General features: G+C 41.5%; 2 protein-coding genes across 3 annotated transcripts; both read left to right on the top strand.

Moving 5' to 3' along the window:
• The first annotated feature begins 657 nt into the window (after nt 1-657).
• On the top strand, nt 658-4,085 carry LOC137871418 (ion channel TACAN-like). The gene is made up of 12 exons (XM_068709232.1): nt 658-875; nt 1,139-1,257; nt 1,383-1,499; nt 1,606-1,665; nt 1,779-1,874; nt 1,995-2,084; nt 2,290-2,355; nt 2,472-2,533; nt 2,627-2,719; nt 2,917-2,981; nt 3,283-3,351; nt 3,646-4,085. Exons 1-12 carry the CDS (start codon nt 807-809, stop codon nt 3,757-3,759), a joined length of 1,020 nt encoding a protein of 339 aa, XP_068565333.1. The 5' UTR covers nt 658-806; the 3' UTR covers nt 3,760-4,085.
• Nucleotides 4,086-5,183: 1,098 nt separating this feature from the next.
• Nucleotides 5,184-26,738, top strand: porb (P450 (cytochrome) oxidoreductase b). 2 transcript variants are annotated; one of them, XM_068709252.1, is made up of 16 exons: nt 5,184-5,257; nt 7,409-7,596; nt 14,000-14,048; nt 14,894-15,022; nt 15,544-15,696; nt 16,958-17,082; nt 17,418-17,507; nt 18,416-18,514; nt 18,838-18,954; nt 19,069-19,187; nt 19,822-20,003; nt 20,193-20,342; nt 20,512-20,779; nt 24,005-24,150; nt 24,633-24,718; nt 25,157-26,738. In XM_068709252.1, the coding sequence occupies exons 2-16, from the start codon at nt 7,418-7,420 to the stop codon at nt 25,299-25,301; spliced, it is 2,037 nt and encodes a 678-aa protein (XP_068565353.1). In that variant the 5' UTR covers nt 5,184-5,257; nt 7,409-7,417; the 3' UTR covers nt 25,302-26,738. The 2 variants fall into 2 exon arrangements, with proteins under 2 accessions (XP_068565353.1, XP_068565362.1); XM_068709261.1 differs by lacking the exons at nt 5,184-5,257; nt 7,409-7,596 and adding an exon at nt 10,662-11,333.
• The last annotated feature ends 39 nt before the right edge of the window (nt 26,739-26,777 follow it).

Raw genomic sequence — 26,777 nt, forward strand, 5'->3', positions numbered from 1 at the left:
CATGCGCAAGACTGTGCTCCCTCAACGGGGCAAAAACGATGTCATTTCCGCCCAAATATTTCAGAATAAAGGCGGCATTTCGACAAATGTTTTCCACCGAATAAAATACTGTTTGTTTTTCTTAAACTTGTGTGTCTGATGATACATCACATGTAAGCAAAAGCATATATTGATGATTGACTACTCTCAGTCTATTATATGTGCAGGTTTTACAATAAAAATAAACACATAGCATTTTCATAGTAAACTATTAAAATATATTGATTGTTTCCACCAATTTATCATTTGTGCCATCAAATTACAACAGCCAAAACATTTACCCTCCACACCAGTCTCTATGGTAAAGTGAGTTTATCACTGATTTATTCCTTTCATCCACCAGACGCTGCTCATGTGCAGCTGTGTGAGCGGAAAAAATAACATGAAGATAAAACTGCACAAAAGCACAGTCTAATTACAGGAAGCTGGGTGAACCATTGCAATGGCAAAAATACAGACCTTTAGTACTTGAATTGTAATATAGTTAACAATACATATCACCTTTGGCTCTGTGAGTGATAACTGAACAATGTAATAACTGGAGAAGTTCCACAGAACAATGTCCAAGTCAAAATCTTGCACACTTCTACCAGTCAAAGTTCACTTCATGCAATAAACCGTCCATTGGGATGTGAGACACACTTCAACATGGCATTATGTGCACGCCATTTCTTGGTTGCTAAACTATTTTAAAGCTTAACGGTATTATTTTAAGTGGGTCTGGGTCTCTGCTGTCAGAGTAGTATGAAAGATAAAGTGTTCACAAAATGCCTCAAGATTTAAGAGTCGTTCTGGAGGAGTGGAAATGTCTGGAAGAAGAGTATCAACAACTTCTGGTAAGGATCGGACCAAAATCAGATGACAGTGTCAGATTATGCTCATAGCGCAGTTGTAAAAAATCATGCTCAACGTAATGTATGCTTGGTGTTGTTTTACTAAATCATTTCACATGATTGTTAAAACCTCTCTTGTGAAACTGCCATATGTCAGTAAATTCATGTAGAATACCTTGTGCTCCAGATAAAATAAATGTTTAAATGCTCCTTGTGATGTACATTTTCTTTGGTTCTTGATGTAACTCCAAGTTCTACTCATCCAGGAGACACACAGACTGTACTTACAGAAATTGGAGGAAATTTCCAAACTACAAAAAAACTGCTCTTCCTCCATTTCCAGTCAGTGCAGCAGACTGAAGGAGGTGTCCCACCTCGTGAAAAAGTAAGTTTACACTCATACGAATTCATGAAAGAAAGGCTTACTGATATGTACAAAGTGGACCCCTCTCAGTTCAACAACCACACACAAACAAACATGTCTTGTTGTGCACTTACAACATCCATCAGATGCAGCAAAGAACCATCAGAGGAAGATGCCAAGACCTTGGATGAAATAAATGAGAAGATAAAGACGCGACCAAATGCTTTCTTTGAAATGGAAGCTTTCCTTCCCAATAAAAACGGGTGACGACTTCTTTTTTTGAAATACAAGTTGATATCATAAAAACAGATCGAACATTAAATATCAGTAAGTACATAAGAAAAATAATATGATTGCTTCATATTTCAGTTTGTACCTCAGTCTGGTTCTTGGAAATGTGAATGTCACTCATCTCAGTAAGCAGTCAAAGTAAGACGTGACTATCAACGCTAACATCAACGCTTTATTTCCCTAAATCAAACATTTCCAGCTGATTCATTAAAGCCGTGTCCTGTTTACTGCATTTATCACGTCCTTGTCAGATTTGCCTACAAAGATGAATACGAGAAGTTCAAGCTGTACCTCACAGTCATCCTGCTGCTGTTCTCCTTCATATGCTATTTCTTTGTGAGCTACAGGTAAGAGTCATCACATCACAGCTGCTCCAGCCTTGTCAGCTACAATGAGTTTATTAAAAGGACGTCAGACGCCGCGTTTACTGTCTTAATCCAGTTCTTGTCCTTTATGCCTGATTTTAGATTTCTTGATGCAATCCTCAATTTCCTGCTGGTGTGGTACTATTGTACACTAACAATCAGGGAAAGTATTCTCATCGCCAACGGCTCCAGGTCAGCTCTTTCAACCATCCTAACAAAATAATGACACATTTGTCATAAATAAACATAATGGTAGCTCTCTGAACTTTCATTTTTTTTACATTATTAAAGGTAATTATTCATTATTGTTCAAGAAAATGTGATTAAAGCAAGTAAGTTAAACAAAGTGTAAAACATTAAATCTTAATATCTAATTAAAATGTATCCTGCATTATAGAATCAAGGGCTGGTGGGTTTTCCATCACTACATCTCAGCTTTTTTGTCCGGTGTAATGTTGACATGGTGAGTACAGGAAGATAAAAACAGATTAAGAAACAATGAAACTCTACATTCAGAAAATATAATTCATACAATGCTTGCTATATAATAACACATGTTTTCCTTTTCACACCTATAAGGCCAGATGGGAACCTGTACAAGATATTCAGGAACCAGTTCCTTGCCTACTCTTTGTATCAAAGTAAGGTCAAAATACTTAAAAAGCATTCGTGGTTCAAACCTTTCAGAATCAAATTAAAGCCTGATGCGTGTTTCTTTCATCTGTAACTCACAGGTTTTGTTCAGTGTCTGCAGTGCTATTATCAGAGCGGATGTCTGTACAGGCTACGAGCCCTGGGAGAAAGACACAACATGGATCTGACCGTGGGTGAGAGACACTGACGCACCAAGGACACAGAATACAGGCTCACTCAGCCTGCACATCATAATTAAATAATTTAGTGACGATTTTAACTTTTGAGAGACAGAGATGCTCCATCAGGCATGTCTGGAGCTTCTTATTGTCACTGTTGTAATAAACAGATAATAATTTGAACTCTACCGGTATTTTAATTGTGCTTTTAGAGGGATTTCAGTCGTGGATGTGGAAAGGGCTGACTTTCCTGTTGCCCTTCCTGTTTTTTGGTCATGTGAGTACATTCTGATTCACAATTGAACTTGAGAAATTTCCTCTACGCACTGCTTAAAAATCATGCTTTGTCATGGTTTAAACTGGATAACAGAACTGAAACACAGTTAAAAGAAAATGCTGATATCATTGTAGACTTGATATTATTCAGCACTTTTGGGCATGATTTGAGACAATGTTAAGGTTTTTGGTGATCTGAATGATACCTTAAGCTTTAGCGTGTCTGTGCTTGCACACCAAAGTATATACATTCACTTTCTTACAAACACTTAAATCTGAAGTCCTCCTGTTTTGTCTTGCAGTTCTGGCAGCTCTTCAATAGCATCTCTCTCTTCAGAATGTCTCAGCTCGCAGACTGTAAAGAATGGCAGGTCAGTGTTCTCACAAGTTTTTCTAATTTCACCTTTTACCTGCTTGTATATTATTCAAGATTTGCTTTCTAGTCATCTATAATCTACCCTGCTTACTTATTATCTTATTACCTGCATGGCTAGAGCCGTGTGCTCACTTTTTTTTATCAAAGACATTGACAGCCTAGTGTTACATTCTAATGGGTTTTGAATGGAATTGCATGGCCATCTGATCCCCAGCTTATATTAAGGAAATGATGATTAATGAAAGCTGTTATGCTTACTCATTGTTCTCTCTGTTCCTTGTGATGCCAGGTCTTGATGTGTGGTCTCTGCTTCCTCATTCTGTTCATGGGAAACTTCTTCACCACTGTGGCTGTGGTCCGTCACAAGGTCAAGAGCAGGAATCAGAAACCAAAGAGTCTGTGACAGCCTACTATGACAACAAACATCAACAACAAACATCAACAACAAACATCAACATCATGTCTACAAAATGTCTCAAATGATCCAAATTAAGAACTCACATTATCATTCCTGCTGGTATAAACATTATTTGCTGTGCTATTATAACCAACTCATTATCAGTCTTAAATATCATTACAAAACATGTAAAATAAATGTAAAGACAATATTTTATATCTATTCAAACCCCATTAAAGGTTGAATTATGCTCCACAAAATCTCCATGTTCTTATCTTTTAGTGAAATGAAAGTAATAAAAGTACCCTCCAATAAAGTATTTCTTTTAACAAGCCTCTGTGAATCTGTTTGTAGGTACAACAAAGTATGTGCTTGTGCATTTGTTTGAATATGTTTGATTAATGCCCCTTAGTCCTTTTTTTCTCAAGCCTTTTATGTGGTTGAGTTGGACGTGTCAATTCTGAGTTTCCCTGCAGGGATTGAAAAGTAAATCTCATTCTATCTCATTATGTAACATTGGACATTTCTTTCCTCCCTGTGTTGTATTGTACATTACTTGAGTATTTACATTTATTGTTACTTTATACTTTTACATTTTTACTTTTACTACATTGCAGGCGGAAATATTATATATTTTACCCTGAAAGCAATAACAAATTATTTTGCATATTGTACAATACCTGTGATGATCTTATAAAAAGTTGATTCATTGTAATAACTGCCAGGCAGTCTAAAGTAATGACAATGTTAATAACAAATATTATAATGCTGATAGGCAGTGGTTGAAGAAGCATTTAGAAGCTTATATACTTAAGAAAAATTAGCTATACCATGGCTATAAATGTACCCCATTAAATAGACCTAGTACAGGCGTCTTAGCAACAAACTGTACTTGAACTATAAAAAGTAAAAGTAACACTTTTGCATAATGGCCCCTGTCAATGTTGTATTACCGTATGCTATTGCATTTTTATTACTGACATATTATTATGTAGGTAGAAACCCCTCACAGGTTGTTGGGCTATGTGGAACTGTGCACAAAACACCCTTTAAGTAGCGCAGGACACTTTTGATGGATCTGCCCTTCAGTCTGTCGAGGATACACACGTCTGCTGTTTGAATTACACAACCATGACCCATGGCCTGCTGCGCCCGTGAATGTATAACTTCCGTATCAACGTTTCAGTCTCAATGCGCGTAACGTGCGCTCAGCGGTGTTAGGTAATGCCTGTACAGACCGATCCAAATTGAATTACGTAGTCAGTAAAATTGATGATTAAACACATTTTACTCAAGCAGACAATATAGACATAACTGTATTTTTAAAAGACAAACATCTGCAGTGTATCAATACATTTGACCATTTCTAGATTAAAATTATTGGCGTTAGAAGTGCGGGAGTCCACCCCCGCCGCCCGGGTTGAGTTGGTTTAATCCTATATGGCGGAAAGTTTCCTTCCGTGTTGGACGCAGTGCGAGCCTGACACAAAGAGGGGAGGCGAAGGTAAGAACTGCACCAAACTCACCAATCTTACTGGTTCTGCATCGACTTTAGTCTGTGGCAGTCTGTGGGGATTACACGGCAGTGTGAATAGATTTACACCAAAACTAGAAACTTAATCTACAGTTCATGTTTGTCAGTGGAACAGTATCTGAAGAGAAGCGCTGACTCCTTGTTACGGAAACTTATATCTCCTTGGAGCAAGTGGTTTTTCTTTCCTTTTTAAAAAAACACCAATCTTTGCACACGTCATGTTTTACACAACACTTTTTAGTCTCCTCATCGAGCTGTCATTTTGTTCACAGTGTATGTTTTCAGTCCAGGCAGTAGACAGGGCCCTATGTCTCTCTACCGCTGGTTATCTTATTAAACTACCTCGTTTTACTTGACAGCCGTCGTTAATTTTCTAAACTAGCAAAATCGGATATTCCTCAATTTAAAGAAATTAAGCAGGTGTCTACATTGCACGTGGAACTTTCTTTAACGCTTTGGGAAACCGGTGCCTCTTACGTGATTTTTGAGTGTTGCATAATTATTTGCTTAAAGGAGAAGAGTTGAGGGGGAATTGTTAGGATGAACTCCTGTGAACCTCGTCCATGTCTGATTTCATTGGTCATTCAAACCTCCCAGTGGCAACAGCTATTGAAATATACAGTATACACATTGTGTTATTAAGGGTTTGTGTGGCTATACCCGGGACACTGCTTGTTATCCTTCACCACTGTGTGTGAAATCAACAGTAAACAATTAGAATCAGTAATTAAGCTCTTAATGGTTGAAATAATTAGTTATTTTGCTGTGTTGTAGCTGCTATTTTTATACATATATGACACGTTTAACTTGAGACAGGAGGACTTGTGTTCTCATTATTGGGCTGCTAATTGACTCTGTGGGGAGATCACTGTGTAAAGTAGTCAACATACTCTACCGCAACAGACAGGAGGCAATGATACTATTTAAATGATTCATGCATATTCTTTGTGTAGTTGTATGTGTTTGTGGCTGTTACCTTAACTCCTGGATGATCAGACTTAATTTTATTACAACAATATGTATTATATCCTCGTTGATAGAATTGTGGTGGACAAAATGCACCCTTTCAGTAGAATACAATGCAATCCAAATGCACCGCAAATGGTTAAGTTACTTGTTAGATTCCAGCTGGGGGCTCTTGTTGCATGTCTAATGCCTCTTTACCTCTTCTTTACGGCCTCTACACTGGGCTGGCCGCTGTTCAATAATAATAGCAGCACTCCCAAATCTAGATTGTAATTGGTTTAAAGAAAAACAAACAAGACATAGTGTTTTTTTTCCTCCTATACCAGAATGATGTGTGTAGATAGTTTTAGCTCTGCGACTGTAAAATGTTCTCTTTAGTACATATTTTGGTCTTTGATAACCAAATTGAAGCTATCATAACTCAAATGTTTTAAGTTATTTGGGCCTATGCAAACAAATATGAACATCAGCCAATGCATTATCAGACTTTTTTTTCACTTTTGCATTATCAGACTTTTTTTTAACTTTTAATTATCTATTGGTATCCGCTATCACAAAACTAGGGAGTACAAACCCGACTGTAATCTGACAATAGCGTCACAAACAGGTATTGCAGTAACTTATGCACCTACTTGGCACCTCAGTGCGTCATAGTTGAAGTGCTGTATTGAGCGAGTGTGTTCTGAGTTCACGGCTGTGTCGATCAAACTGTCATTTAGTTGCAGACTCGCCGGCCTACGGGAATTGGGAGAAACTCCAATCCCATTGTTTTCACTCCTTGAACCAAGTTGAAACTTGAGAGCTCTGAACACGACGTGCTTTTTGTGCTCCGTGTGTAAAGAGCTGCTGTCGTGGATACGTGACCAGAAAGTCATTTTGTGTCGAAAGCAGTGGGTTAGGATGATTTAGTATGTATCGAGCCGATTGTCCAATAATGCATGCACAAAAGCCATCACTGTAGGGTATGGCATGTGGAATACTGCTCCCATATGTTAGCAATCATATGGTTCTGTGCAGCATTTTAACCAGTTTCATGCCGGAGCCAACAGTTTGTTGAACTGACACTGATTTTAGAATACAGATTTTTTTTAATTACAGCCTGCTTAGTCATTATAACATAATGGTTCTAACGCTGTTTGTCCCGTCCCTATGTAGAGGGTCAACATGACAGACATGGACGCTGAGACCGCCGCCCACACCGAGGCAATGGCTGATGAAGAGGAGCCTCTTTTCAGCAACCTGGACCTCTTCCTCTTCTCTCTGATCGTCGGCCTCGTTGTATACTGGTTCGTGTCCCGCAAGAAGCCCGAGCCCATCCCCGAATTCAAGAAGCTCGACACGCCGTGAGTATCCATCACAGTATACCATTAGATTCTATAGTTTAAAAAAAACAAAAACGAAGGCTTCTGCAAGGTAAATAAATAAGTTGAAGCCCTTAAGTTAATGGTAAGAGTGTGTATGTTTTAGATCATGCTTTATTTATCTTATGGATTGTGTAGATTTAACAGATTCTGATCACTGTACTGTATATTCTGTTCAGAGTTTGATCAATCCTGGTTTTGATTCATGAAATATTTGTTATTATATAATCATAATGATACATACTATTATTATAACAAAATATGTTGCTACCTTTATATCTAGACTCTGTTGATCTCAGCTCCTCCAGACCCTGAAACAAGTGTGTGAGAGTGCACGGGTCAAAGCTTGTAAATGTTCCACTAGTAGCGACCTTTGTTTCGCTCTCCTTGCTCTTTATCAACATCTCTGTTACTTAACGTATCTGATCTCCCTCTCTCTCTGACGCGGGTGCCTGTTCCCTTCCCTCATAACTCTGGTTGTCACGATTAATTATACAAATTATAACGATTTAATTGTGTTCTATTGTTCGTTTGATGTCTCACAACGGTGCTGTTGTGTTTGGCTTTGCGAGTAGACCGCAATCCACGTTATTCGTTTCAGTGGCTATTCAGCGAAATTATTCATTGTTTGCAAAGGACTTTCAATTGTTTAAATTTTAGATAGCTTGTTCTGAAACTGTTGTGTAGGCCAATCTTATCCAGAGAAAAAAAAGTTCAGGACAGTTCAGTAATGTAGAAGGGCACTTGATTTTATCTTCAAAGTTTAATCAGCAGACTGGGGCTGGGAGGCAGGACACATTTTTTTGTATTTGTATTTGTTTGGCCTGTGACGGATGACTTCTTGCATTTCTGCTGTCCTGATGTCAATGGGGAGTTTGTTCCACTATTTTGGAGCGCGGATAGCAAACAGTCGTGACTGTTTGCTATCCGGAGTGAGTGCCGAGTGGCAGTAGCAGAGCGTAGTGGACGGGCTGGGGTGTATGGTCTAACGATGGCCTAGATGTAGGATTGGCTTGAGCCATTCACAAGTACCAGTGTCTTGAATCAGGTTCAAGCAGTCACTGGGAGACAGTGCCGAGGAGCGGAGTAATGTCTGAGAACTTGGGAAGGTTGAAGACCTGCCGGGCTGCTGCATTCTGGATTCAGATTGCACATGCAGACGCATTATCCAGTAGTAAGTTACAGTAGCGTAGGAGCAAGATGCCAAGAGCCTGGACCAGAACCTGCACCAGAACCTGCACCTCCTACTGGGTGAGGATTGGACGTGTCCTCCTGATGTTATGGAGAAATAATCTGCAGGAGCGGAGTCGAAATCTGGAACAGCACAGAGTTTTTAATGGCGACGGAGAGGTCACAGACGGGAGAGCAGCTTAGATGCTTGTCAAGGTTTTAGCTCCAGGTGGTGTGCAGACATCCACTGAGAGATATCAGCTCAGTTCTCTAAAATCTTAAGAAAAATTATTTCCCACTTTCCAATTTTCCCAGAAAAGGATTTTACGCTATCAGTGATACAACCAGAGCCGCAACAGGTTGCACAAAGAGCCAGATTTTGTCTTTCCGCCACACATCTCATAGACTACTCGGACATATGCTGTTGCCTCCTTTACAAACGTACACACACACAACTACACGCACACACACACCCTACGTAACCCAATCTAATTGAATCTGTACTCCCGGACTCTTATCATTTCATTACCTACGTCATCGTAACTGCTTTATGCTATTGTCGGTGTCTGTCTTCCATGTTTATCTCACTAAATGTATTTTTTTTGTCTCATTGCTTCACCAATAGAAAAAAAAGAAAAAAGATTCAACTTCTGTTTGTGGACGTAAAATTACGCTTTTGGGTAATTTGATCCAATGCAGATCGTGTCAACCTGGATTAATGCTGAGCCCCGGTCCAGCCCAGGTGTAGATTTTGCTGCAGGGTATAGTTGTGTTGTTGTTGTGTAGTTATGTGAGTGGCCTTATAAACAATATTACCCTCGGTGAAGTGTGTGCAAAGTATCTATAGCCAAGTTGCCTTGCCTTCAAACTATGAAGTCTTGCGTATTGAGTGTGTGTTAGGCGGCATAACACTGGAGCACTACGTACCCACATGGTATTTCAATCTGTGAATCTAACGATAATGTAAAAAGATCTCGGGGCAACTCAAATAACCAGGCGATTATGTAAAAATAGCGACGGGCTTACTCATCACTGCGTGGAGGGATTGGAGGCTTGGCTTAATTGCAGCGGACCCTCCTTCCACTGGCCACTTTTTAAGTCCCTCCCCACCCACAACACAGTTTCTTTGGTCACCGGAGTAAAGCCTCGGGCCAGCGGCAGCCTCACTCGCTGTGTGGCTGAGGTCTTGCGTGGTTCTGTGAATGGAGACAGTGTTGGCGTCCAAGTGGGGGGAGATCCTGACCATTTGTGTGGAAACAGGAGGTTTGCTTGAACGAGTGTGGTGTGGGGGGGGTGGGGGAGACCCCTGTGGAGCACGTTTCGATTTAGGAAGAGTGTGCATCTGTTGAAGGCGGGAATACAGGAAGAGAACACGGAGCTGGTCTCCCCTCCCCTTATAGGGAGCAGTGATTACCTAACTGTTATGAAGGGGGCGTAGTCTTCCATGTCTTTCCTGTGCTTTTGTTTTTGGCTCCGAACCCATTTTGAAAGTTCCCTGGAGAGCGAACGAGGAGGGCGAGCCAAGCTGCTTTTGTGAGTCCTCCTCAAAGGTGGAAAGTTGAGGCAAAAGACAAGCAACCCTTTCTTTGCCCTGAGTTGCTTTTTTTCATTCTTCTTTCCCCACTCCCCTGTTTTTCTTTTTTGTGTGTGTGTGTGTGTGTGTGTGTGGGCTGAGCTGCTCTGCTCTGCCATTGGTGAAAGGCCATGTCACAAATAGAATCCTTTTATGATAAATGAGGTTGCCATAGCAATGACATTCCCCTCTCTCCTCCAGTGAGATGGGGGCGGGGGATACTTCAGAAAATCTACCATTTACAGCCCCCCCCCCTTCAATGGTCCACGGAGAGAGTTGCTCTGATAACCGGCCAAATACTCGGAATGGATCTTGTAGACTTTTTCGTTCCCAACACCTTTCAGACCGGAGAGGAAAGGGGGCGGAGATGAGGAGGGAAGGCATTTTCAGCCCCGAGAGTGTTTCATTGTGTGTGTTTTTTTTTGTGTGAGTCAAAAGTGTGTGGGTCTGCAGCTCGACTACATTTTATGGGAAAGTCAGTTTCCCACCATTGTGTCCTCAGCGGTTGCCAGACACTGACGGGGCTTGTCGGGCTGTGCGTGTGTGTGTGTGTGCGTGTGTGTGTGTGTGTGTGTGTGTGTGTGTGTGTGTGTGTGTGTGTGTGTGTGTGTGTGTGTGTGTGTGTGTGTGTGTGTGTGTGTGTGTGTGTGTGTGTGTGTGTGTGTGTGTGTGTGTGTGCGAAGAACAGACGCTGCTGGTTTCAGAGAGCAGCACAGGAAGAGGCAGAGTTCAGATTGTGCTGGAGCCTCTGAGGGTGAAGGCTAAGCAGCTCTTCTGAACCTGCGAGAGTCCGGCCGCGCTTTCTGGACTGTTTTTTTATTTTTCCCCCTCCTGTGGTTTTGGAGTGTTGACGTCCTGCTTTTTGATTTTGAGCGTGGCGGTTCCCGGCGTGGCCTTGCCGGTGGTAAGCTACAGGGCTGCATGCCATGGGCTGTGTCTTCTCCCTGCCAGAGGACAGGAGAGATGCTGCTGAGAGGTGAGTGAAGTGTTTGATTCACTGCTCCTGCCACCAGCTATTGTTTAGTGTGATGGCACAGATCACAGGAGGGCGCGTACTTTTTTAAATGACACCTTGTAAGGGTTTTGTTAAGTGTGCAACTTGTGGCTTGGTTCCAGATTTAGCTCTACACAGTGTAATTTGCTTGTTTCTAGCACAGATGAGCATGATGTTCCCAGTGAGTTATGTAAAAGATAGTCATCAAATCTGTTTTACTCCAAACATAATATGATTATTGGGTCTCCGTTTTTTTCCGCTCTTTTCCACAAGCTCCTCAAACACTGTGCACTCAGTTACTGTTGTGTTGCACATTCATTTTCAGGCTTGTTTAATTCTACTGGGGTCAGATTGCAAAATGAAGAACATGTCACTGGTTTGCAGATGAAGACTGAATTCACTCAGCGTGCTTGTTTGAAAAGGTTTTACTTCCTGGATGGAGGAATGAATGGAAAGTTTATTCTGACAGCATATACAGATGATGAGCTCTGAACTATTTGGACTAAGCTGTAAATTGTTCAAACAGTAATAATGAAAACCACTAATGCATTAGTAGGAAAAGGTGTTCAAGATTATGAGCCATGTGCGTGTTATCAGAGCCGAACTGGCTGTCTCAGAGGATTACTTTATTTCTGTTTTAGAAATCCTGACATTAAAAACACATGATATGCAAAGCCAACTTTGTCTACTTCAAATATTGTTGTAATATTATTGATGAAGAGGCAACTGAAGTTCCACGTCAACTACGATTTGTTCCCCGTTTTTGTTTGTCAGAATGTTACGTGCTTTTTTTCCTGTATATTTTCCTTGATTAATTTAAGTAACACAACTTTTTATAATATGGGGAAATGATGATCGTCCATGTCCCAGAATATCATTAAATATTAGTTTTTATTCAGAGTTACACAGATGGAGAAATCAATCCAAAAGGCCTATCTTTTGCTGTATGCACTTCTTGTTTAATTTGACACAAGCTCAAGATGCATTGCATTTGTTAACACATTGTTAAGATACTGAAGATTGTGAGCTCTCGTTACCTGACTGGCTATTTTTCTAACGATGCTCAGACGATCCTCCCGCTTGAGTGTCTGTGGGGCGGATTAGTCTGAAGCTCTCAGCTGATAACCTCTCAGAAAAAGCCCGCTAAAGCTCTCAGGAATGCTTCAGCTTGGGGCCAAAGGCCTGTTTTAAATTGTAATCTGGAATTTACGCCTCGCTTCAGAGTGCAGTCCCTATTAACCACTGGGGCCCATAATTTTGGCGTGTTGGGCATCATGCCTGCTACTAAAACACATTAATTAAGTGCATTTACAACCTAAAGAATCCACAGAAAAGAGGTGTGCAGAGGTCAGATATCGCAAATACATTTATTGTTTCTATTTCTCGCAGCTTTTATGGCTCTCCCTCAGCTTTGTTGCTTTCAGATGTGGAAAATCTGAAAACATATTCTACCTCTGCTTGTAGTTATGTGTAGCTGTATTCCTTTTTTCGGTGCAGACAGATTTGCAGCTGGACCTTTGATGCTGAATGAAGCGGCGTTGCCTTTAATTAGGCTCAATAATAGATTTTGCTTCCTGTGTCCCTCTTTTATTCACACAGTGTGTTTGCACATGTTGTTTTGATCTGTTTCCGTCCGTTAATTACTCCCTGGATGAACCTGAATCCAGATTTTGAATTTCCATGAGGTGTAGCCAGTAGTAATAACAAAGTATAAACCACGTTACACTTTGATGTCCTAATGTTACTGGTATGCTTACTGTACACACAGTCAGTATGACTCATGCTTGTACGGTTGCTGAGTCACTGCCCTGCTACTCCTGCCGTTGTAAGAATAACACTAACGATAACTAGACAATAAGTCCACATTGCCCAAGAGTTTATTTAGATGCTGACTGTTTAAATCAATAATTTGCATTTATGATAATATTAATTAGAAATGATTACTGTATATCAAATTATGGAAAAAAATATAAAAATACAAATCCATGCTTTAATGAAATGTTACATCAGACAAAACCCTTCACATGCTTAAAACAAAAACTTAAGTAACTTTTTTTCCCCATTTTTTTTTTTTAATGAAAGTTTGCTTAGAATCATCAACTTGGCCAACATTATTTACAATTCTGATTAATATGATCATATGGCCTTGACAGTGCAGTTCCCTATAAGTCAGTGACTGATGATGTTCACTTATCAACCAGTTCTAATCTATTGTTTGTTTGTGAGCCTTTTACTTAGAAGTCTCGGCTATACTCCCAAACGGACATGAACATGGACACGATGGACGTATAGTATTTCTGTTACTGTCCGCTCGGAGGACGCGTTCCACACATGCGCAGTAGATCTGCACACAGTCTACGAGAACACCCTACGCAGATCACAAAATGTACATCACACGGACCCTTTGCGGACACAGAATGTATATCTTTGGTGAAAGAAGTTGAGCTTAATTAAACCATGTTTACAATAAAGATTAGGATTTGTGGGTTGCGGTTTGGAAACACAACATTCAAGCTGGTCCCTCCCATTTAATGTCCCACAACTGATTGTGAACAGGGTTATTGCTAGTAGGTAAAAGTTGTCTCTTTGTGTTTTTTTTAAGCCCAATTATTACTTAATAACAAGTCAAACCTGTTTTTTTCCCCCAGAGCACCCACCACAAGAGAGACCAGTTTCATCGAGAAAATGAAGAAAACAGTGAGTGATGTTACTTAGCCCTTCCCATCACTTCTGCTTCAGTTGTGTTCGATGTTAAATGTCTCATGTTTCCATCATAGAGTTGTTCTCCAGAAGCAGTTTTGTTGCTGTTGTTTTAAAACATTACTGAGGGTTTTAAAAGAAGACTTTGAGCCATCTGGACTTGAAAATGTACAACTTTAAATAGTATTGAAATGTTGTTCCCCAGTAAAAACCTGTTGATGGTCGTGTTTTAGTAAATTTAACCTCTTCCTGCTCAGCGGATGAAGAATATAATGCTAACTTCATTTAGTTGATCACTTATACGATCACTATGATGGTCTTCTCTGCTTATGTGATAATACTGTATGCAGTTCTAGATTTAGAAACACAGTTTTGACTTTGATGGTTCACAGTTTATGAGCCAGCCTTGAGAAAAGACTTTGGTTTTGAATCATGTGGTTTTTGCAGCAAATACTTCAGATACCATGGTAATGGTCCACAGTGCCCTTTAATTTAGTCTCTGGTTTTCTTTGTTATGAATTATCATGGCAACACTGTAGGCAAGGGAAAGTATTTCGGGATTCTTTACAAATGCATTCACAGATGGAGCTGTTTGTTTGTGAAAAGATAAGATTTATGTCAGAGAAATGTCTTTTTTCTCTGTGTGTTAAGTTCAAGTCATGTGAAGTTATTTATTACATATTATTATGCAGTTTGGGTTGTGCTACAATCATCTCCCTGTCACTATAGATGGCAATGCAGCATTTCAGGATGTGGGAGAAAGTGCATTTTAAATATATATTTTGGTAAATTACGTGCAAATGTAATTGCACAAATGCAAGTGAATGTCAATGTGTTACCAGGGCAAGAACATCATCGTGTTCTACGGCTCCCAGACGGGCACAGGAGAGGAATTCGCTAACAGACTGTCCAAAGACGCTCAGCGCTACGGCATGAAAGGAATGGCTGCCGATCCAGAGGAGTATGAAATGGTACTTAGCATCAGTGGAACAACACTCAGACTTCGGCTTTTTAAAATGAACAGAGTTCTTTCTGTGTTACTTTGGCAAAGCAATCATTAAACCTCAGTGGTTATAATCTGTAACCATGATAATGACATAATACACAAACCATGGCAGATTGTAACCGAGCCAAATACGAGTTTATAATAATAATGATCTTCTGATTATACATTCACTCTGCTGTACTTAAACATGTCCAGGCAATTGAGTCCATGAAGACGCTTGGATCATAATAATCAAGTTATTTCAGTCCCAGTTATTCAAAGTGCAAAACATGATGACTTCATCCAAGAATGTGCGGTAACACCGCTTTGAGAACCAGGATAAGCATAAATGCTGTACTTTGATTTGTTAGTCATTTGTAATAACTTGTTTGCTGACAGGGCAGTTATTGAGGCAGTCAGTCAAATATTGAAGACTAACTTCCTTAAAATGATTAGTTCTTCAGAGCTCACTGCCTCTGATTATTATTATGTCTCATCATGTTCCAGGGGGAGCTGGCCCGTCTGTCTGAAATTAAAAACGCCCTCGCCATATTTTGCATGGCCACCTATGGTGAAGGAGACCCAACAGATAACGCCCAGGACTTCTACGACTGGCTGCAGGAAAACGATGACGAAGATCTCTCCGGACTAACCTACACAGTGAGTCTTAATGCTCAAGTTATGTCTTTTTAATACTTACAAGCTCACAAGAACTCTGAGAGTTGTCTAAATTGTCATAAAATGTGATTGTATAGTTATTATGTTGTCGTTGGTGGTGCATAAACGTGATGGCGTTAGGTTAACAATGTAATAAGCACAACACAAACCACTAAGGGGACAGTAGCATGCATGATGCCAATGACCGTACAAACATTGTGTTACACTCTGTTCTGCAGCTCACGATTATTTAAATCGTCAATTAATCCATCCTTTTAGTTTCTCCTCAATTTATCGTTTGGTCCATACGACATCAGAACACAGGGAAAAATGCTCGTCACAATATCCTAGAGCCCAGTGTGATGTCATCAAGCCCAAATCAAACAAACCCAATACAACAAAAATATTTAGTTTACAGTAATCCAGGACCAGAAATCATTTATTGCTCACAACTGAGAAACCATTCAACATGTGGCATTACAAATCACTGAACTATTAATAGTTGATGCTGATGAATGGTCTATTGATTGACTTACTGTGTTTACTCATTTTAAAATCACAAGTTCAGTTGATGTGACTTATAATGAGTGACCACGTTTTTCAATGTGCACATTTACTGAATAACTTCTGTTTAGCTCCCTACCAAACCCCTGCACTATGATAATACAAATGATTTCCCTTTGATATTTTCCTTGAGGTACTGTTTCGTGTCAGTTTGGATCACAACCCATTTATTTAGTGAGTCACGCTATGTCAGTTTGCCTCGCTGACGTACAGCACACAGGCTTCACTAGCATGAGCTGGGTCGGCCTTTGTGTGAAAGAAAGGGCTTTGTGTGTTGTCTGTTTAAGTTTATTTAGATCCCCATTAGCTACAGCTTTGCAGCAGCTATTCTTGCCGTCTGTGCGTGTGTGTGTGTGTCATTGTTGGGGTGCAGAGCCTCTGGCCTCATTCTAGTGAAGAACTTGACTGTGGGAAATTCAAGGCACCGTCGCGTCCTTCCTGCTGTATTTCATCTATTGTCTCTGGTCTGTGTTGGAGCCACTATATACATTATAGTCACAGAGATTTTTTGGAGTCTCTTGTCAGACATTATTCGGTATGCCACGTTGTTTTCATTCTGTATTTAAGTAGAGTTAATTGCCTGACAAAAACTTGATGAACATTCACGTGCTTTTCAGTTTTCAGATTAACTCTTTGTTTGCGTTAAGATTAAGCCAAGTGCACACTGATGGTTTGTCTCTGTGCCCTGTTCTGTCTCCAGGTATTTGCTTTGGGCAACAAGACGTATGAACACTACAATGCAATGGGAAAATACGTTGACAAAAGGCTGGAAGAACTCGGGGCTAAGCGCATCTTTGACCTCGGTTTAGGAGACGATGATGGCAAGTAAGTGCCAAAAAGGAAACGATGACTAAACATTTCTGAGCGTAAAGGTGTTCGGTGCAGCTCAAATAACGGGCTGTGGACCTGTAAGTACGCGGTAGGCTGCCGAACCAACATGTCCGTGTTCTTTTGTACACAATAAATATTGAATCTTAACAGTGAAGTCAACTGAATAATTAGAAGAAAAAAAATGTCAAAAATGACAGTCATCATTCTCGAGTTTTATATACAGTATGTGAAAATTACATGTTAATATTGTAAATAAGAAGTCTAATTTGTTGAATAAAGTTGTATTTCGATGTCTTTCGCTGCTGACTGTTCCTGGGTTTGTCTTTCAGTCTGGAAGAGGACTTCGTTTCATGGAGAGAGCAGTTCTGGCCGGCCGTCTGTGAACACTTTGGAGTTGAAGCCTTAGGAGATGATTCAAGGTTCATTCACAGACATTTTCACCTTTCAAGTTTTTCTTCTTTTCACTTACCATAGTTTGTCCCCTTCTGTCTTTTAGTTGTCTTTATCCGCTCTTTCTGGACCGTCTTAAAGCCGGGAACATTAAACAGATGATGGCAGGACACTAATTTATGTGCTCTGAAGTAAATGTTACATGATATATTGCCTTCTTTAGATAAAAGTTAGTTTGCACATAGGGTCTATTTTATAAGATAAGGTAGCCATATTTTCAGGTTGACCATGTTCCTTCAGCTGAGGTTTAGAAAAGAAAATAATCACAAGGTTTTGTACAAAGTCTTGAAAAATTTGGAAAATACTTAATTTTGTTTTCAAGATTATAAATATAATCCTTGAACAATACTTGATTTTTAACATAATCTGGTATTTCATCTACACAATCACTCATCTTCTAACGTTTGAAATGAGACGATCCTGTCATCATATTACATCGTACCATGATGAAAACAGCTGGTCAAATAAGCAGAGTGACAATATACATTGATTGTTTTACGTATTAACCCTGAATCACAGACTGAAGTTACGAGGTGATCTGCACTGTGATTACCAAATACAACTCAACAAGATCAGCTTCACATGGGCCTGGTTTTAAAATTGTACTCCACCCAAAGTCTTTTTGTTTGTTCTTTTTTTTAAACATCCATATCTTGACTAAGACTGATTATATAAATCAGGACATATCCGATTTATGATTAACCCCAAGAACAAATGCCAAGAATATTAAGTGTTTTAAGTGGGCATGCTTCATCCTAAACAAGAACAAGTCTGTCATCTTCACATCATTTTATTTCACTAGGAATCAAACTGATTTCAGTATGTACAGGTATGTGTGCAGCGTCTGAAGACACTGAAATGTTATTTTCCCTCACAGCATTCGTCAGTACGAGCTGAAGGAGCACACCGATCTCAACATGAACAAAGTGTACTCTGGAGAGATTGGTCGCCTGAAGAGTTTTGAGGTCCAAAAGCCGTAAGTACTTCAGCAAAGATGCTGCTGACGACCACAACTCATTCATCATGAAAGTCCTTTGTGCTCAGTCACTGCTCGCATTTCACCCACATGTTTAACCAAGTTTACCAGAGTTCACTTTCTAAGAAATTTAGCTTTCTGCCCCCTAGTGGACACTGGAAACATATATCCGCAGCCTTTTTTTTTTATATCAAACATTAATTATTTATTTATAAAGTGATAGATCTTTTCTTTTTTAGATGTTACATCTCTCTTGTGATCTCTATGTTCAACCCTTTTTGAAAGTGCCTTTTTACATATAAGTGTTTCTCTTCTATTTACAGGCCCTTTGATTCGAAAAACCCGTTCCTGGCTCCAGTCACTGTCAACCGCAGACTCAACAAAGCCGGTGATAGACATCTCATGCACCTGGAACTAGACATAACGGGCTCCAAGATCAGGTAAGAACGGTTGGATGTGTCTATAGCTAACTCCCTTTTGACTAAATTAAAAAAAGCTCATGGTCCATTTATGAATACAGGTCAAAGTCTGAATTTGTCACTCTGTGATTTCAGATACGAGTCGGGAGACCACGTTGCCGTTTTCCCCACAAATGACTCTGCACTGGTGAACAAGCTGGGACAAGTCCTTGGAGTGGACCTTGATGCGGTTATCTCTCTTAACAACCTTGATGGTATGGCATTGAAAGCCTGAAGCACGTTGACTTTACTGACTCGTCCCTGAAACCCTCTCACGAAAACCTCCCTTGATATCTAGACTTGCAGCGGATGCATTGTATGGAGTTACATTACTGCAATAGAGTATTATTGCTGTAATATAAGTTGTTGACTTTTGTTATAAATTAAACTTAATTTCCTGTCGTCATGAAGGTTATCAATGTACTTTTAGTGCCAGAATTGATAGTTGATGCAGCTCCCGTTCAGTGTTTATTAACATTATTGAACATGACAACTACAGTAAGGGCTTCATGATAAATTACTTTGTACACAATATGAGGTTATCACTCTGTAACTCCCTGTGTAGACATGTGTTTTGTGAGCTCTAATCAAAATGAATTAAAGCCTGCTTTTAATAGACACACAGTGTAGTACTACAACAAGAAAAACAGTAAGTAACCATCCTTATGTTTCACACATTGTTGAAATGAATAATGTAACGGTCAAGGTGACGGGAAGCTCTACAAACATAGAAAGCATTTAATCCTCAGATTAATTAGAACAGTAAGTTGATCTATAGTGTTGATTTTTAAGCTTTTATTAAACATTTATGTTATAAAAAAACAAACATTTTCTTTGTTTATTTTGCAGAGGAGTCCAACAAGAAGCACCCTTTCCCCTGCCCCACCACCTACCGCACAGCCCTCACTCACTACCTGGACATCACAAACTCCCCTCGCACCAACGTCCTCTATGAGCTGGCACAGTACGCCTCCGACCCCAAAGACCAGGAGAACATGCGCAAGATGGCCTCTTCCTCAGCCGAGGGCAAGGTCAGTGCCAGATGGAAACGATTAATTGGTGTTGGAATAATGTTTTACACCAAACCGAAATTCAGTTGTTATCTAGTTGACATTATAGAAACACATCTACAGTTACATCTCATCTCTGTATGTTATTGATGCCCCTTTCCCACCTCGTATGCTTCATGTTATTGTCTTTCTGTTGCCGTGTCTCTACAGGGTCTCTACCAGAGTTGGGTGTTGGGCGCCAGTAGAAACATCCTAGCTATCCTGGAGGATATGCCTTCTTTGAGGCCTCCCGTTGACCACCTGTGTGAGCTGCTGCCTCGTCTCCAGGCTCGCTATTATTCTATTGCCTCCTCCTCAAAGGTAATTCCCTGGTAAATCACCCATGACAGGCAGAGTTATATCCTTTTTAACTTTTGTCACAAATTTGTTCTTTTACAAAAGGGTGTTAGCAGCAAAGAAGCAAAAAAAGTTTTGCTCAGATCTGAGAATTAAAGCAGAGGGCTGTTGGTAACTCTACCGCGTTCTGTAGGTTCACCCCAACAGCATCCACATCTGTGCTGTGGTGGTGGAGTACGAGACCCCGACTGGCCGCGTCAACAAGGGAGTTGCCACCAACTGGCTGAAGAACAAACTGGTCACTGACAACGGCCACAAGTCCACCGTTCCCATGTTCATCCGCAAGTCTCAGTTCCGCCTGCCCTTCAAGGCCACCAACCCAGTGATCATGATCGGCCCTGGGACAGGAATCGCTCCCTTCATGGGCTTCATCCAAGAGAGAGCCTGGCTCAAACAACAAGGTATTTATAGTCACTGTGTGTGTGTGTGTGGTTGAATGTTGTCTGGCCTTTTTCACAACCTCATGTCTCCACAAGTATAGAACGATGAGGGCAAAGACCGCCACATATGGTTGTGTTTGTGAGATGGTAAGAATGCTTATAAATCATCATAAATGTGTGTGCAGTCCGGTCTGAGAATTACTTAATTTATATTTTTAAATATAAATTAAGTAATTGTCTGGACCCTAGAGCTCCTGGTAGGGTCTCCCATGGCAAATTGGTCTCAGGCGAAGGGCCAGACTAAGAATGGTTCAAAAACCCCAATGAAAAAACAGTAGGCTTACCTCTACGCACTGCATCGGGTCTGGAACTGTACTCCTGGATAGGGGTTGGACTCTTTTCTTCTCTGGAGTTGCCCAGGGTGTGAGGCGCCAGGCGGGTGTGGGTATACTCACAAATCCCCGGCTGAGTGCCGCTGCGTCTGAGTTTACCTCGGTGGACAAGAGGGTCGCCTCCCTACACCTGCGGGTTATGGGGGGGAAAACTCTGACTGTTGTCTGTGCATATGCACCAAACAACAGTTCAGAGTATTCGGCCTTCCTAGAGACACTGACTGGAGTCCTGTATGGGGCTCCAGTGGGGGACTCCATAGTTCTGCTGGGGGATTTCAACGTGCATGTGGGCAATGATGGGGATACCTGGAGAGGCGTGATTGGGAGGAACGGCCTCCCTGATCTAAATCCGAGCGGTCGTTTGCTGTTGGACTTCTGTGCTAGTCATGGATTGTCCATAACGAACACCATGTTCGAGCATAAGGATGTTCATAAGTGTACGTGGTACCAGAGCACCCTAGGCGGAAGGTCGATGATCGATTTTGTTATCGTATCATCGGATCTGAGGCCATATGTTTTGGACACTCGGGTGAAGAGAGGGGCGGAGCTGTCAACTGATCACCATCTGGTTGTGAGTTGGGTCAGAGGGTGGGGGAAAACTCTGGACAGACCTGGTAAGCCCAAACGGGTAGTGCAGGCAAACTGGGAACGTCTGGAGGAGGCCCCTGTCCGGGAGATCTTCAACTCACACCTCCGGTGGAGCTTTTCTAGCATCCCTGTGGAGGTTGGGGGCATCGAACAGGAATGGACGATGTTCAAAGCTTCTATTGCCAAAGCTACGGCGGTGAGCTGTGGTCTCAAGGTCTTAGGTGCCTCAAGGGGCGGTAACCCTTGAACACCGTGGACACCGGTGGTCAGGGAAGCCGTCCGACTGAAGAAAGAGGCCTTCCGGGATATGTTATCCCAGAGGACTCCTGAGGCAGTTGCAAGGTACCGACAGACCCGAAGGGCTACAGCTGCTGTCGTGAAGGAGGCAAAGCAGCGGGTGTGGGAGGAGTTCGGAGTAGCCATGGAGAAGGACTTTCGGTCGGCACCAAGGTGTTTCTGGAAAACCATCTGGAACCTCAGGAGGGGGAAACGGGGAAACATCAAAGCTGTATACAGTAAGGATGGGACTCTGTTGACTTCAACTGAGGGGGTAATCGGGCGGTGGAAGGAGCACTTTGAGGAACTCCTGAATCCGCCTAATACGCCCTCTGTTGTAGAGGCAGAGCTGGAGGCTGATGGAGGAGCATCATCAATTTCCCTGGTGGAAGTCACTGAGGTAGTCAAACAACTCCACAGTGGCAAAGCCCCAGGGATTGATGAGATCCGTCCAGAAATGCTGAAGGCACTGGGTGTGGAGGGGCTGTCTTGGATGACACGTCTCTTCAACATTGTGTGGAGGTCTGGGATGGTGCCTAGGGAGTGGCAGACCGGGGTGGTGGTTCCCCTGTTCAAAAAGGGGGACCAGAGGGTGTGTGCCAATTACCGCGGTATCACACTACTCAGCCTCCCTGGTAAAGTCTACTCCAAGGTGCTGGAAAGGAGGGTTCGGCCGATAGTCGAACCTCGGATTGAAGAAGAACAATGTGGATTCCGTCCTGGCCGTGGAACAACGGACCATTTCTTCACTCTTGCAAGGATCCTGGAGGGGGCTTGGGAATACGCCCATCCGGTCTACATGTGTTTTGTGGACCTGGAGAAGGCGTATGACCGGGTCCCCCGGGAGATACTGTGGGAGGTGCTGCGAGAGTATGGGGTGAGGGGGCCACTTCTGGGGGCCATCCAATCCCTGTACGCCCAAAGCGAGAGCTGTGTCCGGGTTCTCGGCAGTAAGTCAGACTCGTTTCTGGTGAGGGTTGACCTCCGCCAGGGCTGCGCTTTGTCACCAATCCTGTTTGTGGTATTCATAGACAGGATATCGAGGCGTAGTCGTGGGGAGGAGTGTTTACAGTTCGGTGGGCTGAGGATTGCATCGCTGCTGTTTGCTGATGATGTGGTCCTGATGTCTTCATCGGGCTGTGACCTCCAGCACTTACTGGATCGGTTTGCAGCCGAGTGTGAAGCGGTTGGGATGAGGATCAGCACCTCTAAATCTGAGGCCATGGTTCTCAGCAGGAAACCGGTGGATTGCCCACTCCGGGTAGGGAATGAGTCCTTACCCCAAGTGAAGGAGTTCAAGTACCTTGGGGTCTTGTTCGCGAGTGAGGGAACAATGGAACGTGAGATTGGCCGTAGAATCGGAGCAGCTGGGGCGGTATTGCAGTCGCTCTACCGCACCGTTGTGACGAAAAGAGAGCTGAGCCGCAAGGCAAAGCTCTCTATCTACCGGGCAATCTTCGTTCCTACCCTCACCTATGGTCATGTGGACTGGATCATGACCGAAAGAATTAGATCGCGGGCACAAGCGGCCGAAATGGGTTTCCTCAGGAGGGTGGCTGGCATCTCCCTTAGAGATAGGGTGAGAAGTTCGGTCTTCCGTGAGGGACTCGGAGTAGAGTAGCTGCTCCTTTGCGTGGAAAGGAGCCAGTTGAGGTGGTTCGGGCATCTGGTAAGGATGCCACCTGGGCGCCTCCCTAGGGAGGTGTTCCAGGCACGACCAGCTGGGAGGAGACCCCGAGGGAGGCCCAGGGCCAGGTGGAGGGACTATATCTCCAAACTGGCCTGGGAGCGCCTCGGGATCCCCCAGTCAGAGCTGGCTGATGTGGCCCGGGAAAGGGAAGTTTGGGGTCCCCTGCTGGAGCTGTTGCCCCCGCGACCCGATCCCGGATAAGCGGTTGAAGATGAGATGAGAGATATTTTTAAAAACCTCAGTGGAAGAGCCTGAATTGAATAAATAGCGCGCATAAAATATCCTTTGTTTTGTTTATAGGAAAAGAGGTTGGAGAGACGGTGATGTATTTCGGCTGCAGACATAAGAACGAGGATTATCTCTACCAGGAGGAGCTGGAGGAAGCAGAGAAGAATGGAGTTCTAACACAGCTCAATGTTGCCTTCTCCAGAGACCAGGATCAAAAGGTACGGCCATCTACCTCACCGTTGTTAGTGTTGTTACTCTGAAAAACAGAGTAGTACAGCCTGCGGCAAGCTGCCATGCAATGTCTATGAAAATATACTGGTATTGACCATAACTGTGCTATATAAAAATGAAATACTGCTATCATGTTAACACACATAATATAATATTGGGTAAATAATCCAGCGCCTCTTAAATCTTTTTAAATACTCAGTTCTGGTTATAGACTCTCTCCACCTTCCTACACTTGAAGTTTAATTTGACTCCTAGCATTATTTGTTTTTCTATTTTCTATGGACATGGTGACAATATTGTTACATGATAATTGTGTGGTGAAAATCTAATATCACGACATATAATTAATGTCTGTGTGTTGTTAAACCCTTTTGTTACTTATTTATCCGTGTGTGTGTGTGTGTGGAACTTTTCGACCATGTGATGCACATATGAACAATGTTTCCTCTTTCCATTTTCCAAAATAAAGGTGTACGTGCAGCATTTAGTGAAGGCAAATAAGGAGCACCTCTGGAAGCTGATTCACTCAGACAACGCTCATATCTACGTCTGCGGGTAAGTAACACGTTTGACCAGCAAAAGATTTACATTAAATAACACGTATTCAAAAAGACTGAACTTTCACATTGTGTTTATGTTTTAAAAAAAGAATACTGAATTGAATAGTATTTGGTACACTAATAATGTGTGACCATTTGATATAAAGGACTGTATACAGGAGGTAAAACAAATGCTGAACTATGGAAACACATTATCTTTGGCACCTCCTAGTGGAATAGTGAGAATTAGTTTATACTGCCATCATTCATGAATCAATAGCAAATAACTTCCACCATGTTTAAGGTGAACATTATTGCTGGCTAGTGGCTAATGATCAACTTTTTAATTTAAAGGGAAAAATCATCCAGTAGATGGACAAACAAGAAATATATATAATATGGAAAATTACACAAAGACGTCCAGACATCTAAAGCGATCTCTTTCTTGATTTAGGGATGCAAAGAACATGGCTCATGATGTGCAGGCGGCCCTCTACGAGATAGGAGAAGAACTGGGAGGCATGACGCGCACACAGGCCACAGATTACATCAAGAAACTGATGACCAAGGGACGCTACTCGCAAGATGTCTGGAGTTAAAGAGCTTCAGACCCAGCCTCACTACTCAGTTGTGCAAATGTGTTTTTTTTTTTTTTATTGTGCGTCTTGTTTTATCAGGACTGAATATATAAACATTAAACATGTGTTCATCACCCTGGTTCATGGGAGCTACAGGTAGCAGAAGATCATGAGGCAAACACTACCTCAGCAGCTTTTGTTAGTAAACACACTCAGCAAATTCAATCTGTATTTTGTAAAGGGTACTACATAATGTGTCTGGACCACCAGCCTGTGTGTGCTGGAGTCCTCACTGGAGTTTCACACCCAACAACGGTTACCCCATCTGCAGCAAAGAGTCATCCTCATTTCAGATTTTTTTTTAAATTCAGTTTTTATATTGATGAATCAATCGAAGCAGCTTTTTAACTTTATAAGCAGCTGATGACTACTCGGAGTGCTACGGGGACTCACTGCGCCCCCAACTCTGGGTCTACACTATAATTCCACTGAGAACATGAATATTTACTTTGAAAATGGCGAAAGCTCATACAGTTTACCATCGATATTTGTAACTTTCATCTAATTGATTAACAGATTATAGACGTAACACCACAGCAAATAATATCGGATCATGCGTGTGTCTAAGTGAATATATGAAGCATTGTGTGTTTCCTGGTGCAGTGTGAAGGATGCAGACGATCTTTTAATACTTTAGAATGTACTTAAAATACATTGAATCTTCTAGACAAGATGTATAAATTGTAATCACTAGTATGCATTTATCTTTTGACAAGGGATTTTGCTTATGTTATGCACGTAAGTTATGCATACGTTGCTGTTAATGTTATCAGTCACAGTAACCTTTTAAGAGGCACAAACAGTGATGCAAAGGGGAAGATCATTTACAGATAAAAAACGTGAGATTACGTGCTTTTTATTTCCCACTATAGCATGCATTTAATCATGATGCAAATTAATCTAAGTACCTTGTAATATTTGTAAAATGTTTAAATATTGTGCTTTAAACCAGATCTGGCCCAAATGGCGGTTGTTTATTTGATATGCATCTGACGGCAGAGGAGTATGAAATGGGATTGTGTATTGTGGCAATAACACTATATGACAACCACCTCTGCTCAATTGTTATATGTATTTTTTTATTTTATCTTGTCCAATCACATATGCACCACTACATGGAGAAGATGACCAGACATATCAAAACATTTGGTGTGTCTCAGTCCTTTTTTGTGAATATGGGGAGTTTGAGGAGTTCAGCCAACCAGTTGAAGTGCAGCCTGTGCCTTTTTACCTTTGCCTTATGTATTTAGTTAGCAACTAAACCCTGATGCTTCACTGCCTTTTTAACAGTTTTTATTTCTTCCATGCTTACAGTCAGTTGTTGTCATTCCTCTTTATAATGTATTAGTTTGATTTTATCAAGGCATGCATATTTTTATGAATAAAATTGGAATAATTTGTTGGGTCAATGACTTTTTTTGTGATTCAAAGAGGTTT

The sequence above is a fragment of the Cebidichthys violaceus genome, unplaced genomic scaffold (genome assembly GCF_023349555.1).
Source record: "Cebidichthys violaceus isolate CVI_PGR_0920_01 unplaced genomic scaffold, fCebVio1.0.p SCAF_1, whole genome shotgun sequence".
Taxonomy (NCBI): domain Eukaryota; kingdom Metazoa; phylum Chordata; class Actinopteri; order Perciformes; family Stichaeidae; genus Cebidichthys; species Cebidichthys violaceus.